Raw genomic sequence first — 20,760 nt, forward strand, 5'->3', positions numbered from 1 at the left:
GTTCCAAATCTTGTTTCCTTCCATATATTCTTTGATATGAAAAGTTGTGAAGAGACTGGATAAGTCAGTCATTCTGGCAGAGAAGGGGAGGCCCTCCTGCCTCAGCCTCCCCATCCTGGGACTCCGGGTGCACAGGGTTAGCATTTCCCTAGCCTCAGGTCCTCAGCTCCTCCCATTAGCCCCCAGATCCACCATTAAGACCTACCCACTTCCCCTGTAGCCCAGTGAGAAGCTGCCACCTGGATAAGGTGCAGACCCCATGTAGCTCCCGCTGGGGGGGGGCGGAATTATGGCCCCACTAATAAACCTCCTTATGAACTTTCTCCTGTCTACGATTAACTCCGCATGGTCCCCTGGGATGGCCGGGACCTATGCTTTCACACACCACCCGCCTAGCACACAAATATTTATGTTCTGAGAGGAATTTCAGATATGTCGAGATAGTGTACCAATGTATATTAGATTTTTTTTTTAATTTTTATTGTTATAATTAAGGTGGTGACAGAGGGGTTACAGTTACACAAGTCAGATAAAGAGTACATTTCTTTTTTTTTTTTTTTTTTTTTTGGCCAGTCCTGGGGCTTGGACTCAGGGCCTGAGCACTGTCCCTGGCTTCCTTTTTGCTCAAGGCTAGCACTCCGCCACTTGAGCCACAGCGCCACTTCTGGCCATTTTCTGTATATGTGGTGCTGGGGAATCGAACCCAGGGCCTCATGTATATGAAGCAGGCACTCTTGCCACTAGGCCATATCCTCAGCCCTACATTTCTTTTTATATTCCATCCTCGCCCACAAATTATACAGTTCATTTTCAATATAGTGTCTAGTGAGTGTTAGGTTTTTAAAGTAGGTAGCAGATAAAGGAGAACACCAGGAGAAACAAGTTTATCACCGAACTGCTGGCCTAGGGCCAAGATGATGCATGGCCAGGGGAGACACACACACACACACACACACACAAACACACACGCACCATCTAGGGCAGAGGCAGGAGGGCGTGGCCAGGTGGGTTAGGGTGTGACCTCAGGGAAGGAGAGGTAACTGCCTCTATGTCTGCTGGTTACCCAGCTAACTGACTGAGGTAGGGGGCGCATCTGCATGGAGCCCTCCAAGGACAGACCTTAGTGTGAGTACCACTGCTGCATTTGTTCATCCTTTGTCCTTCAGAATCTATACCTCTCCTTATACTCCCAAAGACAGATAAATGAACAAACAAGACAAAAAGAAAACGAAAGTAGCAACAAAGGAAAAAAACACCTCATTTCCATTTCCTAGAGTTCATTTCAATAAATATTATTTTATATGATCTGAAGTGCCAGACACGTGAACCCCATTTTAGAATTAAACCCTGAGCCAATCAGATTGTACCTGTGTCCTAATCTTGCTTGCACACCTGATTGTTGTAACCTTGTTCTTTGCCTTTATAAGCCCTGTGTAATCACAGCTCGGGGCTCCCTCCTAACCTCCGCTGTGTCTGTGGGTAGGACGAGGCCCGAGTTGGCAGCTCGTTAAATAAAGCCTTGCCTTGCTTTTGCATTTCGGAGTGTCTGAATCTCGGTGGTCTTGGGGGTGGTCTTGCGACTTGGCACAATAATCAGGCATCTTTTACTGAGAGTATTGTCCTTCGGTCTCACTGTGTGTAAATGCCTAGAGTCCTGATTAATTTATCATATTGCAGTGTATTTTAGATCTAGCTTCCACTTATTAGGAAAAAAAAAACATGTGTCATTTTTCTTTCTGAGCTTGGCTTACCTCACTTAACATGGTTTGTTCTGTGTCCATCCACACCCCTGCAGAGGACATGATATTATTCTTTCTAAGTGCTGTATAAAATTCTAATGTATATAGGTATCACATTTTATTTGGATCCACTCATGTATTGTAGGGCATCCAGGCTCTTAAGCCAGGGGAACAAAAAGATTGAGAGCCACTTCAACCATCCAGAAGTTTCCTGGAAGCTGGAGCAAGGGACAAAGGAGAACAGAGTAGGCAAAAATAAAATATACTTTAACAAGAAAATATAAACTAATCAGAGGAAGAGAATTGTCCCTATGAGAGTAATTGTTAGAATCTATTTATAGATAGGAGACAACTACAGAGAGGCAAATATACCAGATACATATCACATTTTTTTTGGTTATTTGTTTTGTTTTTGTTGCCAGTCCTGGGTCTTGGACTCAGGGCCTGAGCACTGTCCCTGGCTTCTTTTTGCCCAAGGCTAGCACTCTACCACTTGAGCCACAGTGCCACTTCTGGCTTTTTTCTACATATGTGGTGCTGAGAAATCGAACCCAGGGCTTCAAGTATACAAGGCGAGCACTTTACCACGAGGCCATATTCCCAGCCCCATATCACATTTTTAAAATATTTACCTTTGTTTCATGCTAAAGATCAGGGCTTCATGAACACTAAGCAAATGTTCTACCACTGAGATACCCAACTCCAATATTACATTGGAGTATTGGAGTGTGTGTTTATGGTAGTCCTGAGGCTTGAACTCAGGGCCTGGGTGCTATCTCTGAGCCTCTTCAAAGCTAGTGCTCTACCACTTGAGCCACAGCTCCACCTCTGGCTTTATTTTATTTATTTATTTATTTATTTATTTATTTATTTATTTATTTCGCTTCACAGACTTTCCTGACCAGGCTGGCTTCAAACTGAGATCCTCAGGTCTCATCCTCTTAAGTAGCTAGGATTACCGGCTTGAGCCACTGATGCAGGGACAATATTACACTTTAAATATGTCAGACTTTGGCTTACATATGTTGACTAGCATATGATTGTTTTCTTTCTTTTTTTTTTTTTTTTTTGTGTGTGTGTGAGAGAGTCCTGGGGCTTGGGCTCAGGGCCTGAGCACTGTCCCTGGCTTCTTTTTGCTCAAGGATAGCACTGTACCTCTGGAGCTACAGCTCCACTTCTGTCCATTTTCTATATATGTGGTGCTGAGGAATCGTATCCAGGGCTTCATGTATACAAGGCAAGAACTCTTGCCACCAGGCTATATTTCCAGCCCCTCCAAGAAAGTTTTATTAGTGTAACTTCAAGACTATGATGACTCCCCTCAAAAGGCCCCTTTGGGGATGGGGAAATTTCAGAAATAGAGACTTGTAGTGAATTGGGGAATTGAATACCAGGTTACTAGAATTCAGTGGATAGGAATGAAACTCGGAAGAGTGCAAAAACTTGGAATATAGTCTGGTCTTAGATCTGAAAAGGAAAACCTGGAAATGTGTGTGTTCTGGTCAATATTACTTTGTTTGCTGGAATTGTAATCATCTGTAACCATTAATCGCCAATTCAGCCTTTGCTTGCTTTGTCTAACTTGCTCGACCACCTGGGTGTGGTTTTTGCCTTTAAAAACTCAGGCCTACTGAAGCTCAGTGCTGTACTTCACTTACCAAATGGAGGACTGCTGCACGGTGCAGTAAACAAAAATCCTAGTCCTATTAACTGAGTGTCTTGGAGTTTGAATTCAGGATGAAACTTCACCAGTCTGGCCATGAGTTAGAGTCCGACCCTGGGTTAGAGTCCCACTTTGGTAACTGGGATACAACGTTAGTAAAGCAAAACCAAAAGATACACACTGGGCAATAGTGGCTTATGTCTATAATCCTAGCTACTCCGGAGGCTGAGATCTAAAGATCCTGGTTCGAAGCCAGACTGGCAGTAAACTCCATAAGAATCCTATCTCTAATTAATCACCAAAAAGCCAGAAGTAGAGCTGTGGCTCAAGTGATAGAGGACTTGCCTTGAGCAAAAAAAGCCCAAAAACAACACATAGGCCCTGAGTTCAAGCCCCAGGGACAGCAAACACATACACAAAAAGGACACTTGCAGGGGCTGGGAATATGGCCTAGTGGCAAGAGTGCTTGCCTCCTACACATGAAGCTCTCGGTTCGATTCCCCAGCACCACATATATGGAAAACGGCCAGAAGGGGCGCTGTGGCTCAGGTGGCAGAGTGCTAGCCTTGTGTGGAAAGAAGCCAGGTATAGTGCTCAGGCCCTGAGTCCAAGGACCAGGACTGAACAAAAAAAAAAGGACACTTGTACAACCAGTCCCAAGTGTGGGCACAACTAATAACAGGTGTAGTCAGTGCTCTAACACTGGAAGTATGTGTGGCCAAATGATGGAATTGGAGTGGGCTTAAATTTACAATGACTGTTTCTCTTTGTTCTAGACACCTGGTAAATGGATATGTGTGGTGTATGTGTATACATAACACACACACATACACACACACACACACACACACACACACAAAATGGACTTTCATGCCCTGGCTTTGAACCTCGTCACATCTCTTCCTTCCGAGTAGCTTAGATTATAGTCATGGGCCACTGGCACTGAAAAGGACAACGTGTGTGTGTTTGCCTGCCCTGGGCCTTGTACTCAGGGCCTGAGCACTGTTCCTGGCTTCTTTTGCTCAAGGCTAGCACTCTACCTTTTGAGCCACAGCGCCACTTCTAGCTTTTTCTGTTTATGTGGTGCTGAGGAATTGAACCCAGGGCTTCATGCATGCTAGGCAACCACTATACCGCTAAGCCATATTCCCAGCCTCAACTTGTATATTTTATAACTCTTGCTGTTACAACATTTCATCAGTTGAACCTAAGCATACTAAGGCTGATCTGTCCATTAAATTTGGTTTATTATGATATGATATAGTGTTATGCCAAGTCGCAAGAAGACCACCAAGAAGGCCACCGAGACTCAGGCGTTCCAAAATGCAAAAGCAAGGCAAGGCTTTATTCAAGCGAGCTGCAACTCGGGCCTCGTCCTACCCACTGACACAGCGGAGGTTAGGAGGGAGCCCCGAGTTGCGATTACATAGGGCTTATAAAGGCAAAAAACAAAGTTACAGCAGCAATCAGGTGTTCAAGCAAGCAAGACCCGGACAGGAGTACAAATCTGATTGGCTCAGGGCTCAAGGCACAGGGCTGGAGGCATTCTAGGGGTGGTTAGAGTTAAGCATTCCCAGCGGTTAGAGTTCTTGACCGGCTGGGCCCTAATAAGCTTGTCCTGGGTCTGCTTACAGGGCCTGCTTATCTCAGGTTCGCGTGGTAAAGTGGGGTTTAGTGGGGCCTGACTTCAAAGTCTGGCACTTCAATAGGTGTATAAGAAGCTCACAAAGTATGGGTTCTTCCCTGTGCTCCCTTCAACCAAGGTGTCAAGATAAGTATTTCCGAAAGAAAAAGAAAGAAGGAAGGGAGGGAGGGAGGGAGGGAAGAAAGAAGGAAGGAAGAAAGAAAGAGGGGAGAAAGGAAGGAAAGAAAGAAAGTGAGAGAAAGGAAGCAGTAAGGAAGGAAAGATAGAAGGAAGGCAAGGCGGCTTTTCTCACCTAGAGAAAACAATAGCTTGTCTCACAATGGGGCACCTAGAGTAGTTAAGTTCATACAACAAACAATACAATAATGGGAGAGTCTAGGAGATGGAGAGTTGATGCTCAGATTTCAGAATAAAAAGAGCTGATGGTGGTGATGGGTGAGGTGGTGGGATTAGGGACTTGTGGTGGGCATGGGGATGCCTAGTGGCAGTAGCCGCACAGTTTGCATGTACTTACATCACTGCACGGCACACTTCAGAATGATTCAAGCAGAGTGCGGGTAGAGCTCAGTAGTAGACACTTGTTAGCCTGTGCCAGGCCCTGAGTCCATCCTCAGCATTGCAATGACTGTTTTTTGTGCTCAGAAGACTCACTTTTCCTAGCGTTGTTTTGTTCCCCCACACACACCCTTAATATCCTTGATGCGTTTAATTTTTTCCAGCAGGCAGGTAAAGGAAAAGATGAAAGAAAAAGAGTTACTTCCTCCCGCTCCCCCCAAAATGTTACAGTTTATTAAGGGAGTATATAGGGCAAAGAAAAGCATGCCTGACTGCGTTTAGTGAAACTGTTCATTATTTAGATTGTGTTTGTGTTCCTGAGTCCTGTCTCTCATGACTCATTTTCCCTAATACATTAATGCTTCAGATCCAATCACACTACTGACTTCTAAAACAATCTAAAAATCTACTAAGGTTGATTTTTCAAACCGCAGTAATTTGTGATTTTAGAAACTTTTCCTCTTTGGAGCTGATATCTGAACTCAGTTCTCGTACTTGCTAGGTAAGCACTTCCACTGAGCTAAAGCTCCAACTCCAAGAATCTTCTGATGAACATGGCATTTCACTGATCCACCTCTGTAAAACAGACTGCTAAATTGGTCAGGATTCTAGGAATTGATCCTATGAAAGTGAATAGATCTTGTGTGTTGATAAGTCCAAAAGTATTTTCCAATGAAAACAATTGTTACCCTTGGTTGTTAAGATGTGTTCCACACTCTGAAACCTCAGTTACTGTCTGAGGATTGTATATTAATGTTACAAAGAGGGGGGAACGAGATCAATGAGCCAATGCCAGAGGTCTATAACTACAGTCCCAGCAGGAGGATTCAGCAGGAAGCTGAGGCAGGAAGATCCCAAATTGGAGGCCAATTTGGGCAACATTAAGATACCTTGACTTCTGGGCTGGGGATATGGCCTAGTGGCAAGAGTGCTTGCCTCTAACACATGAAACCCTGGGTTCGATTCCCCAGCACCACATATACAGAAAATGGCCAGAAGTGGCGCTGTGGCTCAAGTGGCAGAGTGCTAGCCTTGAGCAAAGAGAAGCCAGGGACAGTGCTCAGGCCCTGAGTCCAAGGCCCAGGACTGGCAAAAAAAAAAAAAAAAAAAAAAAAATGATACCTCGACTTCAAAAGGTGTATAGGAGAGAAGGGGTGACATTGTTCAAAAAGAAATGTACTGGACTGGGAATGTGGTTTAGTGGTCGAGTGCTTGCCTCGTATAAATGAAGCCCTGGGCTTGATTCCCCAGCACCACATATATAGAAAACGGCCAAACGTGATGCTGTGGCTCAAGTGGCAGAGTGCTAGCCTTGAGCAAAAAGAAACCAGGGACAGTGTGCAGGCCCTGAGTCCAAGGCCCAGGACTGGCAAAAAAAAAACAAAAGAAAAAAAAAAGGAAAAAGCTGGAAGAGGCACTGTGGCAAGTGGTAGAGGGCAAGCTTTGAGCAAAGAGAAGCTCAGGGACAGAGCCCAGGACCTCTGTTCAAGCTCCAGGACCAGCAGGGGGGAAAAGAAAGAAAGAAAGAAAGAAAGAAAGAAAGAAAGAAAGAAAGAAAGAAAGAAAGAAAGAAAAAGAGAGAGAGAGGAAGAAAGGAAAAACGAGAAATGTGCTCTCTACTCTCTACCTGACTTATGTAAATGTAACCCCTCCCATATTACCTTTATAATAACAATTAAAAAATTTAAAGGTAGGTAGATGATAGGTAGATAGATAAATAGATAGGTAGATGACAGATAGGAAAAAAAAGTCAAGGAGATATGTTTACAGTTAGAATTTAATAATTGTGCAACCTTACACTTTTACCCGGTCCTGCCCTTTTATTTTCCTATCACTTTGAAATAACTTGCTAAGTTAATTGCTTAAATTTATTGCATAGGTAAAAATCTCTTGGGCCTGAGATGCATTTAGTGCTTTTCATTCTTTTTTTTTTTTTCCTTTTTTGGCCAGTCTTGGGGCTTGAACTCAGGGCCTGAGCACTGTCCCTGGCTTCTTTTTGCTCAAGGCTAGCACTCTACCACTTGAGCCACAGCGCCATTTCTGGCCATTTTCTATATATGTGGTGCTGAGTCGAGCCCAGGGCTTCATGTATGTACGAGGCAAGCACTCTTGCCACTAGGCCATATTCCCAGTTGTTGTTTTTTTTTTTTTTTGCCAATCCTGGGCTTGAACTCAGGGCTTGAGCACCGTCCCTGGTTTCATTTTTTGCTCAAGGCTAGCACTCTACCCTTTGAGCCACAGCGCCACTTCTGGCCTTTTTGTATATATGTGGTGCTGAGGAATCAAACCCAGGGCTTTATGTATAGAAGGCAAGCACTCTACCACTAGGCCATATTCCCAGCCCATGCTTTTCATTCTTTTTTTTTTTTTTTTTTTTTTTGGCCAGTCCTGGGCCTTGGACTCAGGGCCTGAGCACTGTCCCTGGCTTCCTTTTGCTCAAGGCTAGCACTCTGCCACTTGAGCCACAGTGCCACTTCTGGCCATTTTCTGTATATGCTGGGGAATCGAACCCAGGGCTTCATGTATACGAGGAGAGCACTCTTGCCACTAGGCCATATCCCCAGCCCCATGCTTTTCATTCTTAAACAAATTTCAACAGACATCTCCAAGGCCCTAATCCTTCTACCTTTTTTTTTTTTAACTAGTCTTGGAACTTGAACTCAGGGCTTGGGTCCTGTCCCTGAGCTTCCTTTGCTCAAGACTCACCCCTCTACCACATGAGCCACAGCATCACTTCCAGCCTTTACTGTTTATGTGGTACCGAGGAATCAAATCCAGGGCTCCAGGCATGCTAGGCAAACTCTACCGCTAAACCACATTCCTAGCCCCCAGTCCTCATACCTTCAACTCTGTTAAGACTAATTGGTCCTGCCTTTTTTTTCAAGTTTCCCCGTCCATAGACAAATGGCCCAATCCCAAATACCCCAAATAACCAGAAAGAGCTCAAAGGACAGAAGAACAAGACAACCATGGGATTTCAAATTTGTATTTTAGTTTTGCTGGTCCTGGGGTTTGAACTCTGGACCAGGCTCTGTCACTGAGATTCTTTTGCTCAAGGCTAGCACTCTACCACTTGAGCTACAGTGACACTTCTTTTTCTGAGTAGTTTATTTGACAGTCTTACGGACATTCCTGCCTAGGCTGGCTTTGAATCGTGATCCTCAGATATCAGTCTCCTGAGTAATTACAATTATAGGCATGAGCCACTACCATATGGCTAGTTAGTCTTCTACTGCTTGGTGCTAGAATGACTTAATAAGATTATTCATTATAGGTTTTTTGTTGTTGTTGCTGTTGTTGTTGGTGGTCATGGGACTTGAACTCAGGTCCTGGGTGCTGTCCCTGAGCCTCTATGTGCTCAAGGCTAGCACTCTACAACGTGAGTCACAGCTCCACTTCCTGGTTTTGGTTGGTGACCTGGAGATAAGAGTCTCATGGCTTTTCCTGCCCAGGCTGGTTGAACTACGATCCTCAGATCTCAGCTTCCTGAGTAGCTAGGATTACAGGAGTGAACCACCAGTGTCCAGCAGTTGTGTGTGTGTGTGTATGTGTGTGTTCATTTTCTTTGGTGCTAGCAATGGCACACCCAGGTTCTCAAGCATGCTAGGCAAACATTCTGTCTCTGAGCTACATCCCCAGCCAGGGATAATCCATAAATCAATAACGTTGTTTCTTTGGGAAATATTAACTTTTTCTTTCTTTGTGGGGGAGGGGGGACTTGAAATACCAAGTAGTTTAAGCATGGTACTCTACTGCTAAATTGTATCCTCAGCAGAGGTAAGATGTTTTCTCATGTACTCTGGAACTAATATCCTTATATGTATACATTCTACTTTGCAGTACAAACTAAGCAAACCCAGAAGTGCAAGACACTCTCAGAAACACCCATCACTGGGTTGATCCCCTCAGAGCCCTTATTAAACCTATTAGCCCTGGCCTCTAATAGCTAAATCAACCATGCCTGCAGAGTGAATTTCATTTTATAGTACAAGTCTCAGGCATCTGGTCTTAGGTTGAGAATATACCCAGCGTATAAGATTTAAGGGCAGGTATATCTTATCATTAATACCAAGCATCTTGCTGGGCGCCAACGGCTGTAATCCTAGCAGGAGATGGGCGTTTTTCTGCCTAGGCTGGCTTCCACTGTAAGATGTCAACTGCGGAGTAGATAGGATTACAGACCCGAGTCACCAGAGCCCAGCCCAGTTCCTCCTTGGATTCCGCATGTTCACTTTAATCTAGGGAGGCGTGCACCCTTTCTGAGCATGCGCAACACATTAATAGCCGCGCCCTTTCCTAATCAAATCACTGACATAAAAGGAAACAGTTCTGCTCCCGCCCTATTTGGTGTGATCCGACCAACTAAAACAAATACGATGCCTGTGGATAAAATAGCCGTTCTCGAAAAGCCAGCTCTCGAGCTGCCATTTCGGAAGAGCGGCGTCTCTCAAGGCGCCGCCCCGGCTCTGCGCTAGTAGCGGAGCCCAGCCACCCGCGGCTAGTTTGGGGCGGGAGCTACCCGCCTCTTCGACTTTTCATTGGCCCAGAGTCCCACAGGCTGGAAATTTCTCCGTCTTCCGTTCGTTGAGTGGCTGAGGCCAAAAGACAGCTCCTGTGGTTACTGGTTCAACCAGCTGTCAGTCTTTTTACGTCTTGCGTCGCGGCGCCGGTGGCGCGGCCTGTAGAACAGTGTTGGAGGCTGCTGCAGGGAGAAGATGGCGGTCGCAGTGAGAACTTTGCAGGAACAGCTCGAAAAGGCCAAAGAGAGCCTAAAGAACGTAGATGAAAACATCCGCAAGCTCACCGGGCGAGATCCGAATGACGTGAGGTAGGGTAGATCGGGACCCGCGGGATGGAAGAGATAGCTCTCGGGTCACGGTGCGCTGGGAATGGGGAGGAGGAACAGTCGGCCCTGAGGAAGACTGAAAGGAACATGTAGGCCTGTTCCTCGGGCGGAGATAAAGCCGGGCCTCGGTGGGCTGGGGCGGCCTCGGCTCCGCCGCAGGCCTGTTCGCAGTCTTCGCGTAGGCCGAGCCAACTTCCGGGCCCTGCCAGTGGCCGAGGCAGCTCCCAGGCCCCCGCCACAGGCCAGCTCCTCGACCCCGCAGTAGGCCGAGCAGGTTCCCCGACCCCGCGGTAGACCCTTGCCGGTTCCCGGGCCCAGTTGGAAGCCGAATGAGCCCCTCGGCCCCGCCGTAGGCGTCTGTGCAAAGGGCCGCTGGACGGAGAGCGGGGCCTGGCTGCGCCGCCCCACGCGAATAGCGGCTTCCCGCCCTGGGCGCTGCAGGCCGGGAGCTGCCGCACAAAGCTCCTTCCCGCTCTGTGCTGACCCGGAAACCCTGCGGGCGATTGCGGGCCTCCTCGTCCTCAGGCCTTGCACGAGCAGAGTGCTTCCTCGTGGTTGGTGGGTGTGCAGTTGTGTAATGCCGTTGTGGTAAATGTGATTTTTTCAAATACATGTGCCCTTTTGAAACACGTGGATTTGAAACCGTCATTTTGGAACTGTTCTTGTTAACACCCCCTGCCGCCCCAAGGATGTACTATCCGGAAATATCAGAGGAGACCCTTAGGTGTTTGTGCACACAATTTTTACAATGATTGTAAATCTTTTATAGACCTATCCAAGCCCGATTGCTGGCCCTTTCTGGTCCTGGTGGAGGTAGAGGACGTGGTAGTTTATTGCTGAGGTAAGATCCCCTAACTCGTCATTAAATTCGTGCATTGATTTAAACAATTCACTGTAAGAGCTAATGTTAGAATAGCAATGTATCATTTCGTTTAATGCTGTCATCTGCTAATTTTTTTAAGAAACGAAGTGGAAAGCTTTGCAAACTCGATCACTAGCTCTGCATATTGTAGCAGAAGCTAAGGGAACCAGGTTTGCTAAAGTAATTGTGGTGATGGGAACATATCTGTCTCAGAAGCTTCTGAGTTGGCCCCTCCCATCCTAGAACAGAATAAATAGTGCTGCATTTTAAAATTGCCTATAGAAAAGAGTTGGCTCTTTTTCTTATGGCCATTACTAAGGCTATTTCAATTAAAAAAATGGAGGAAGAATATTGACTCTACCAGTGTTTAGCAACCTTAATTATATTTTTAAAAATACTGGGGCTGGGAATGTGTCCCAGTGGCAAGAGTGCTTGCCTCCTACACATGAAACCCTAGGTTCCATTCCTCAGCACCATATATATAGAAAGTGGCCGGAAGTGGTGCTGTGGCTCAAGTGGCAGAGTGCTAGCCTTGAGCGAAAAAGCCAGGAACAGTGCTCAGACCACGAGTTTAAGGTCCAGGACTGGCAAAACAACAAAAGAAAAACCTAATGCCATATGTACATTAGGATAGAGCAAGCAAAGAAATGTACTCTTTACCTGATCTATATAATAAACTCCTCTATCACCTTTATAATAACAAAATACTATACATGTTTTCTGGGGGATAAGGGTGTAGGTCAGCAGTACTGTTTGCCTAGCATGTACAAGGCCTGGGATTAAATCTCTAGCACCACAAAAGAAAGCCCCAAACCCGTCAGATTTTGAGTTGTCCATTTAAGGTTACTTTATTTGGAAGATTTTTTTCAAAAAGCAGCTTAATTATCTTATTACAAATGGAAATGTCATCGTAGCTTTTATTTTCAGTGTATTGTATATTTTTAATTGCAGGCGTGGATTCTCAGATAGTGGAGGAGGACCCCCAGCCAAACAGAGAGACCTTGAAGGGGCAGTCAGTAGGTATGCTTAAGAAAGAATATTAAGGGTCTGGGAATGTGGCTTAGTGGTAGAGTACTAACCTAGCATACTTGAAGGCCTGTATTCCATTCCTCAGCACCATGTACACAGAAAAAGCCAGAAGTGGTGCTGTGGCTCAAGTGGTCAAGTGCTAGCCTTCATCAAAAGAAGCTTAGGGGCAGGGCCCAGGTCCTGAGTTCAAGCCCCAGGGCTAGCAAAAAAAAAGTACAGAGCACAACACCTTGTCAAAAAATTTGTGTTTAATTAATAAACAAGTTACAAAAAAAAAAGTACAGAATACTAAGCCAAGTGCCAGTGGCTCATGTTTGTGATCCTGGCTACACAGGAGACTAAGATCTGGGGTTCATGGTTCAAAGCCAGCCTAAGCAGGAAAGTCCATGAGATTCTTACCTCTAGTTAACCACCAAAAAGCAGAAGTGGAGCTGTGGCTCAAGTGGTAGAGAGCCAGCCTTGAGTGAAAAAACTAATTCATAGCACCTAACTTCAAGCCCAAGTACTAACACACACATAAGAGAAGGCCTTCTGTTAGGCATGGGTGGCTCATGCTTGGAATCCTACTCAGGAGGCTGAGATCTACGGATCACAGTTCAAAGCCAGCCTGGGCAGGATAGTTCTTGAGACTCTTTATTTCTAGTTAACCACTAGAAAACTGGAAGTGGTGCTGTGGCTTGAAGTGGTAGAGCATTTAAGCACAAAAGTGCAGAGACAGTGCCCAGGCCCTGAGTTCAAGCTCATGATTGCCAAAGAGAGAGAATAGTATAAAAATATATAACAAGTTTTGTTGAATTGGGTTGTAATGGAATTTAGTAGTATGCCACTTAACCCTGAGGTCCCTTGATAGAAGATTGCAGCCAGTATCCCTCAAAACTTAATGCTTTATTCAGTAACAAATTTCATGAAAGTAAGGATCATGAACAGATAAACATGGGAAGAACTGACGTTTTTGAACCGTTTACTATGTTTTGTGCTTAGAAAACAAATATTTAGATGTTCAGAAGAGCCAAATTCAGGTTGGGTATTTGTTGCTATACTTTATCCTTTCCATGCCAGAGGAAAAAGAAAAATGGGGAGGAGGCTGAAAGAATGAGACTTCTGGAGATATGTCCTAGAAATACATTGGCATTTGCCCTTGGTGTGCACTTAGCTCAAATTCTTGGTGGTATAAGTTATTTTTTCTTTTGATAGGCTGGGCGGAGAGCGTCGGACAAGGAGAGAATCACGCCAAGAAAGCGACCCAGAGGATGATGATGTTAAGAAGGTATGAGTGCGCTATCTAGTACATTTCAAGCACGTTACCCAGAAGCTACTTCAGTCATTGAGATTCTCTTTGTCTTGCAGCCAGCACTGCAGTCTTCAGTTGTAGCTACCTCCAAAGAACGCACACGCAGAGACCTTATCCAGGATCAAAATATGGATGAAAAGGGAAAGCAGAGGTATCTTTAGAACTCACCCAATGGGAAAACAAAACGGTCAAAATAATGAAGTGTGTAAAAAAAAATTTTCAGGGTTGCTCAAATACCTGAAATATATCTTGGGAAATGGCAGTTTTAGTTAAGTAGATCCTATTGAAACTTATTTTTCTTTTGTTGTGTCTTCTTTAGGAATCGACGAATATTTGGCTTGTTGATGGGTACTCTTCAGAAATTTAAACAAGAATCTACAGTTGCTACTGAAAGGGTAATAGGGCTATGCTTTCTGTTGTTTTGCTTTAAATTATCAGAGTAGGTGGCTACGGTTTTAAGAATTAAAAAACAGGGTTTCAGGAGCTGGGGATATGGCCCATATGGCCTAGTGGCAAGAGAGCTTGCCTCGTATACATGAGGCCCTGGGTTCGATTCCTCAGCACCACATATACAGAAAACGGCCAGAAGTGGCGCTGTGGCTCAAGTGGCAGAGTGCTAGCCTTGAGCAAAAGGAAGCCAGGGACAGTGCTCAGGCCCTGAGTCCAAGGCCCAGGGCTGGCCAAAAAAAACAGGGTTTCACTATGTAGTCCTGCTTGACCTTGAATGCTGATCCTTTTCTCGGTGTAATGTGATTAGAAGTAGGCAGCACCATACCAAGAGATACATAGTGAGACCCTATCTCAAGCACCAAAAGATAATTCTTTAAAGATTTAATAAAGGCCCAAATTAAAGCCTAATTTTCAGAAAGAGTTGTTTTTTTTCCCTTGACCTGGGGCTTGAACTTGGCCAAGGCACTATCCTAGAGCTTTTTGTACTCAAGGCTAGTGCTTTATCATTTGAGGAACAGCTCTAGTTCCTGTTTCTTGGTGTTTAATTGGAGGAGTTTTACAGACTTTCCTGATAGGGCTGGCTTGGAACCATGATTCTCACACCTTAACCTGAGTAGCTAGGATTACAGGTGTGAGCCACCAATGCAGAAGTAGAAAATATTTCCAACTCTTCCCCCCTCCCCCTCCTTTTTTTTGGTGGGGGCGGTCTTGGTGCTTGAACTCTGGATGCTGTCCTTGAGCTTTTGCTCAAGCTTATCACTGAGCCACAGCATCACTTCTAACTTTCTCTGTATATGTGGTACTGAGGAATCAAACCCAGGGCTTCATTTCATACATGTTCGGGAAGCACTCTACCACTAAGTCACATCCCCCCCCCCCCCCCCCCCCCGCGCCCTGCCTTATGTTTTGATAAGGTGACCTCTGGTCTGTAAAATCTGGATTCTAGTCTAAGGTCTTTATGTCCTTTAGCCTTAGACAAATCCATTTATTTAGTTCTCATTGGGAGTAGTTTAGTGTTGCAACTATTTTCCTTGTTCACATATAATTTGATCTAAAAGCAAAGGTAGGAATACTTTCTGGCTTCCACAGTTTAAAACTTGTATCTTTCTGCACATTTTTCCTTTGGTTATAGCTTAAAATGTGTCTGTTGAGCTCCACATATTCCTGGAGAGCTAGTAACAAGAGAAACAACAGTTCAGTCATGGAAAACTAATAGATTATTTCAGGTTAAGGTTTTATTTTTTATTCTTAATCTAAAGGTGTTGTAGGGAGGGTTACAGTTATATAAGTTGGGAAAGAGTACATTCTCCCTCCCTCCTGTCCCCACGCACAGCTTGTATAGTTCATTTTCAACTTGAGCCCAGTTCTGCATTTGCTAACCCTTAGTTCATCTTTTATATGTTTACTTTGAAGCTATAAATAAAATTCTAAAACCAGTCAAGAGGTACACATCTGTAATCTCATCACTAGGGAGGTTGAAGCTATAGGATTGTGCTAGCTGGCTATAATGAGAACCCCTGCTTGAAAAAACAAAGCAACAATAAAATGCTTTAGAGCATCTTGCCGAGCGTGGGTCTCAGGCCTGTAATCCTACCTGTTCTGGAGTCTGAGATCTGCGGATTTTGGTTTAAAACCACTTAGAGTAGAAAAGACTTATCTCCAGTTAACTACTCAAAAAAGCTGGAAATGATGGGGCTGTGGCAAAACACTAGTCTTGAGCAAAAGAGCTCCAAGACAGTGCCAAGGCCCTGAGTTCAAGCCCCAGGACTAGTACCAAAAAACAAGAACCCAAACTGTTGTTTTGTAAATAGCAGAAAGTACAACTCGTTAGTTCATAGGTTAGACTTTTGTCATATTCTTTTGTTTGGAAAGATTAACTGAAAAGAACCTCTTAAAAAGGACACTTTTTTTAGGTTTACTTTTGTGGAGAACGTCCTGAAACTTTGCAGTGGAAGGGAAAGTAGTTATTTTAGGACTGATGGCTTTGCTAAAAAGCCTCAGTTTCTGTTTTGTGAAAGATAAATTGCAACCGATCTCAAATGCTAAGTTGAAATTATTAGGTATTCTGAATTGAAAGTGTGAAATGTGGGGCTGGGGATATGGCCTAGTGGCAAGAGCACTTGCGTGGTATACTTGAAGCCCTGGGTTCGATTCCCCAGCACCACATATACAGAAAATGGCCAGAAGTGGCGCTGTGACTCAAGTGGCAGAGTGCTAGCCTTGAGCAAAAAGAAGCCAGGGACAGTGCTCAGGCCCTGAGTCCAAGGCCCAGGACTGGCAAAAAAAAAAAAAAAGTGTGAAATGTACATGTAACTTTAAAATTATGTCATCACATACATAATCAGGATGTAGGTTTTAAATTATCACTGGACTGCAACCAGCTATATCTGATACACCTTTTCCCTATTATACCTAAATGAAAACTGATTCTTCATTTTTAGCAAAAGAGACGCCAGGAAATTGAACAAAAACTTGAAGTTCAGGCAGAAGAAGAAAGGAAGCAAGTTGAAAATGAGAGGAGAGAACTGTTTGAAGAGAGACGTGCTAAACAGACAGAACTGCGGCTTTTGGAACAGAAGGTTGAGCTTGCACAGCTGGTGGGTATTCTTTAGGAATGCAAAGATTGGTAATCCTTGGTGTTATAAGAGCACTAAACTTTTACCTTTTCTTTAGCAAGAAGAATGGAATGAACATAATGCCAAGATAATTAAATATATAAGAACTAAGACAAAGCCCCATTTATTCTATATTCCTGGAAGAATGTGTCCAGCTACCCAAAAACTAATAGAAGAATCACAGAGAAAAATGAATGGTAAGTACATGAAGAAATCCATTGAAATTTTCTTCATGGGTAAGATAGTACATTCACACATACTTATTTTCTAAAATAATCTGACTTAATAGTTCATTTTGAGGGTGAAGTCTTGGTGGTTGTTTTTCCTTTTAAGTTATTTTGGGGTAATAGGTTGGGGTATAGAAATAATTTCATGATGGAGTAAACTGAATCTCATTTTGTTGGTGTTCTTATGATTATGTATTTTTGTAAGATTGTTTAGTAATTTTAGTAGTCACATAAACTGCTCTCAGTGAAGTAAGACAAAAATGAACATTGGTATAGTTCATAAAGGGTGAACATTTGGGTGGATATACACTGTTAAGATGCTGGCTAGGTGGTGTGTATTTAGAATGCTCTAAAACTGGTTCTGCTTTTGTTTTTGTTGGTAGTGGGGCTTGAACTCAGGGCCTGGGCACTACTCTGAGCTCTTTTGCTCAAGGCTAGCGCTCTACCATTTTAAGCCATAGCACTACTTGAGATTTTCAGGTGTTAAATTGGAGATAAAGTCTCACAGACTTTGCTGCCTGGGCTGGGGCTTTGAACCGTGGTCCTTATGTCTCAGCCTCCTGAGTAGCTAGGATAACAGGTGTGAGCCACCAGTGCTCAGCCTAAAGTTTTTTAAGTAGCAAAAGTTTGCTTTTAGTTGGAAGTGGTCTAGGTTTTCTTGCTTACCTTTTTGTTTTTTGCCAGTCCTGGGGCTTGGACTTAGGGCCTGAGCACTGTCCCTGGCTTCCTTTTGCTTAAGGCTAGCACTCTACCTCTTGAGTCATAGTACTAATTCTGGCTTTTTCTGTTTATGTGGTGCTGAGGATTTGAACCCAGGGCTTCATGCATGCTAGGCAAGCACTCTTCCACTAAGCCACATTCCCAGACCCTAATAAATTCTTTATTTATAGATTTCCTGTGGATCTTTGCTGTCTGTGTAAATACTTACTTCCTATAATCAATATTTTCTTCAAAAAGATATTTATATGAATCTTAGTGACCATTTGTTACTGGTATGAAGCTGATTTTGAATTGTAACTAAGTTTTACACTTAATTTTTATTGTTCAGCTTTATTTGAAGGTAGACGCCTCGAATTTGCAGAACAAATAAATAAGATGGAGGCTAGGCCTAGAAGACAGACAATGAAGGAAAAAGAGCATCAGGTGGTGCGTAATGAAGAACAGAAGGCGGAACAAGAAGAGGGTAAGGTGGCTCAGCGAGAGGAAGAGTTGGAGGAGACAGGTAATCAGCACAATGATGTAGAAATAGAGGAGGCAGGAGAAGAAGAGGAAAAGGAAGTAGGTGGTATAGTGCATAGTGATGCAGAGAAAGAACAGGAGGAGGAGGAGCCAAAACAGGAAATGGAGGTTAAGATGGAGGAGGAAACAGAGGCAAGGGAAAGCGAGAAACAACAGGATAGGCAGCCTGAAGAAGTAATGGATGTGCTAGAGATGGTTGAGAATGTCCAAACTGTAATTCCTGAGCAGGAAGTGATGGAAGTGATGGAAGCGAATCAAGTTGCAAGTATAGAGCCTTCAGAAAATGAAACTAGCAAAGAATTGGAGCCAGAGATGGAATTTGAAGTTGAGCCAGATAAAGAATGTAAATCTCTTTCTCCAGCAAAAGAGAATGTTAGCATTCTAGAAGTGGAAAAGGAATCTGAGGAAAAAGAAGAAAAAGAATCTGAACCCCAACCTGAGCCTGTGGCTCAGCCTCAGTCCCTCCCTCCACCCCAGCCCCAGTCTCAGCCCCAGCAAGTCCAGCAAGCCCAGGCTCTCGCTCAGCCTGAGCCTTTGCCCTTAGCTATTTCACAGGCACCACCTCAGGTTATTCAGGAGCAAGAGAATCAACTACCTGAGAGGAAAGCCTTTCCTGTTGAGCCTGTAAAGCTCACTGAAGTGCCCCTAGTGGAGCCAGTTGTAACAGTGCACTCAGAAAGCAAAAGTAAAACCAAAACCAGGAGCCGAAGTAGAGGTCGAGTTAGAAAGAAAACAAGCAAGAGTAGAAGTGGAAGTAGTAGCAGCAGTAGTTCTAGTAGCAGTTCAACCAGTAGCAGCAGCGGGACCAGTTCTAGCAGTGGCAGCAGTAGCAGTCGAAGCAGTTCTAGTAGTAGCTCCAGTACAAGTGGTAGTAGTAGCAGAGATAGTAGCAGCAGCACTACTAGTAGCAGTGAGAGTAGAAGTCGAAGTAGGGGCCGGGGACACAATAGAGACAGGAAGCATAGAAGGAGCATGGATCGGAAGCGAAGGGATACATCAGGATTAGAAAGAAGTCACAAATCTTCAAAAGGTGGTAGTAGTAGAGATACAACAAAAGGATCGAAGGATAAGAATTCCCGGTCTGACAGAAAGAGGTCTATATCAGAGAGTAGTCGATCGGGCAAAAGATCTTCAAGAAGTGAGAGAGACCGAAAATCAGACAGGAAAGACAAAAGGCGTTAATGGAAGAAGCCAGGCTTTCTTAGCCTATTCTTTGCAGCAGAAGATTTCTTGATGAGTTAAAGGATTTCCTTTCCTTGTAAGGAGGATGCTGCCTTAAGAATTGCATGTTGTAAAAAATCTTTTTGGAAAATACAGACTGTTTGTTTACCAGACATTCTTGTACTTTTTGCATAATTTTGTAAGAGTTATTTATCAAAATTATGTGAGGTTCCAAAATATGTAAAAATAATAATAATAAAAAGATTAACATCCCTTGTCATCTTTTTTAAATATCCTATATGCTTCAGTAAGAATCTGTATATTTTAATAGGTAAATCTTTTAAGTCCTTTCCCTTCTAATTCTGTATCACACATTGCTTTTGTAGAAATAAATGTTCATTTCATTATTTTTCAGATGTCCTTGTTGACACTTGTGTAATAAATACCCTCTTGATATCATTTTCAGTTTTTATCATTAGATACTGAATAAGATTAGAATGTTTTTGAAGTTTTCCTCACTTACTTGGCCTTAGCCGTCAGGTCTTTGCAGCTTTGAAGGGGAATAGTTCTCTTTATAATCATTTACTATTTTCTGATCTCCCTTGTTAATCTAAGCATTTTCCTGTCATTCAAACCGTATGGTGGGTAGATAAAGTAAGCTAGTACATTTTGGTTGTCATATTCCTGATTATGGGAGCATCATTCTTCTGTCTTTGTGGTTACCTCTGTGCTAACAGTATATGCGATCTGTTAAACTAATAGTCACTTCTTTCTAAGGGAGTGAGGTGAAAGAATCTTCTAAACTTGGATTTTGAATTTGTGGTCTTGTCTTAACATTTGTGTTGGCTCTAACTGAAACATGCCACTATGTGTTTTAGAGAAGTTTTGTTCAAGGAACCATTGTATGGAAGTTTACAAAATGAAAGACGCTCACCTAGACTTGACTATGTAAGCGAAATAACACGCAAGTGTTCCCAGTGATAAATTTGTTGTTTTATAAATTTGTATGGAGTATCTGTTGCCCATTACTATACATGTGCAAATAAATGTGGCTTAGACTTGTGTGACTGCTTAAGACTAGTACTTGTATTTTGATGTATGAGAGCGCATACATTGCGAAATGACCTGTTTTAGTTCATAATTTAACACTAGCTTTCAATATTCAAGTAAATGGTTCTAGAGAAAATGTGAATATGCACTTCCAGACTTAGTTTATGTATACAACTCCAAGTGTAAACAAGTATGTTAAAACAACTCTTGGAGCATACTTTCTTGGGATAATTTTTAAGACAGTAAATGAATTCAAACTGTTGACCACAAAATCCCTGACCTACATGTTTCTGTCAAGAGAGTAATTTCATCCACAGCTTTTAGTGCTCAGCAAAATTTATTCTTCAAGTGCCACAGTGAAACAGGTTTGCAAACTGATTTTTTTTTT

At 43.4% G+C, this 20,760-nt stretch overlaps 1 protein-coding gene and 1 non-coding gene across 2 annotated transcripts; both read left to right on the plus strand.

Moving 5' to 3' along the window:
- Positions 1-10,271: 10,271 nt before the first annotated feature.
- Positions 10,272-20,384, plus strand: Pnn (pinin, desmosome associated protein). The gene is made up of 9 exons (XM_048362247.1): positions 10,272-10,430; positions 11,218-11,289; positions 12,262-12,330; positions 13,534-13,606; positions 13,687-13,781; positions 13,950-14,025; positions 16,522-16,677; positions 16,754-16,892; positions 17,971-20,384. Exons 1-9 carry the CDS (start codon positions 10,318-10,320, stop codon positions 19,341-19,343), a joined length of 2,166 nt encoding a protein of 721 aa, XP_048218204.1. The 5' UTR covers positions 10,272-10,317; the 3' UTR covers positions 19,344-20,384.
- LOC125363691 lies at positions 11,428-11,560 on the plus strand. The gene has a single exon (XR_007213284.1). It is a non-coding gene; the product is annotated as a small nucleolar RNA SNORA66 (small nucleolar RNA).
- Positions 20,385-20,760: the final 376 nt, after the last annotated feature.

Source organism: Perognathus longimembris, chromosome 14 (genome assembly GCF_023159225.1).
Source record: "Perognathus longimembris pacificus isolate PPM17 chromosome 14, ASM2315922v1, whole genome shotgun sequence".
Classification (NCBI taxonomy): Eukaryota; Metazoa; Chordata; class Mammalia; order Rodentia; family Heteromyidae; genus Perognathus; species Perognathus longimembris.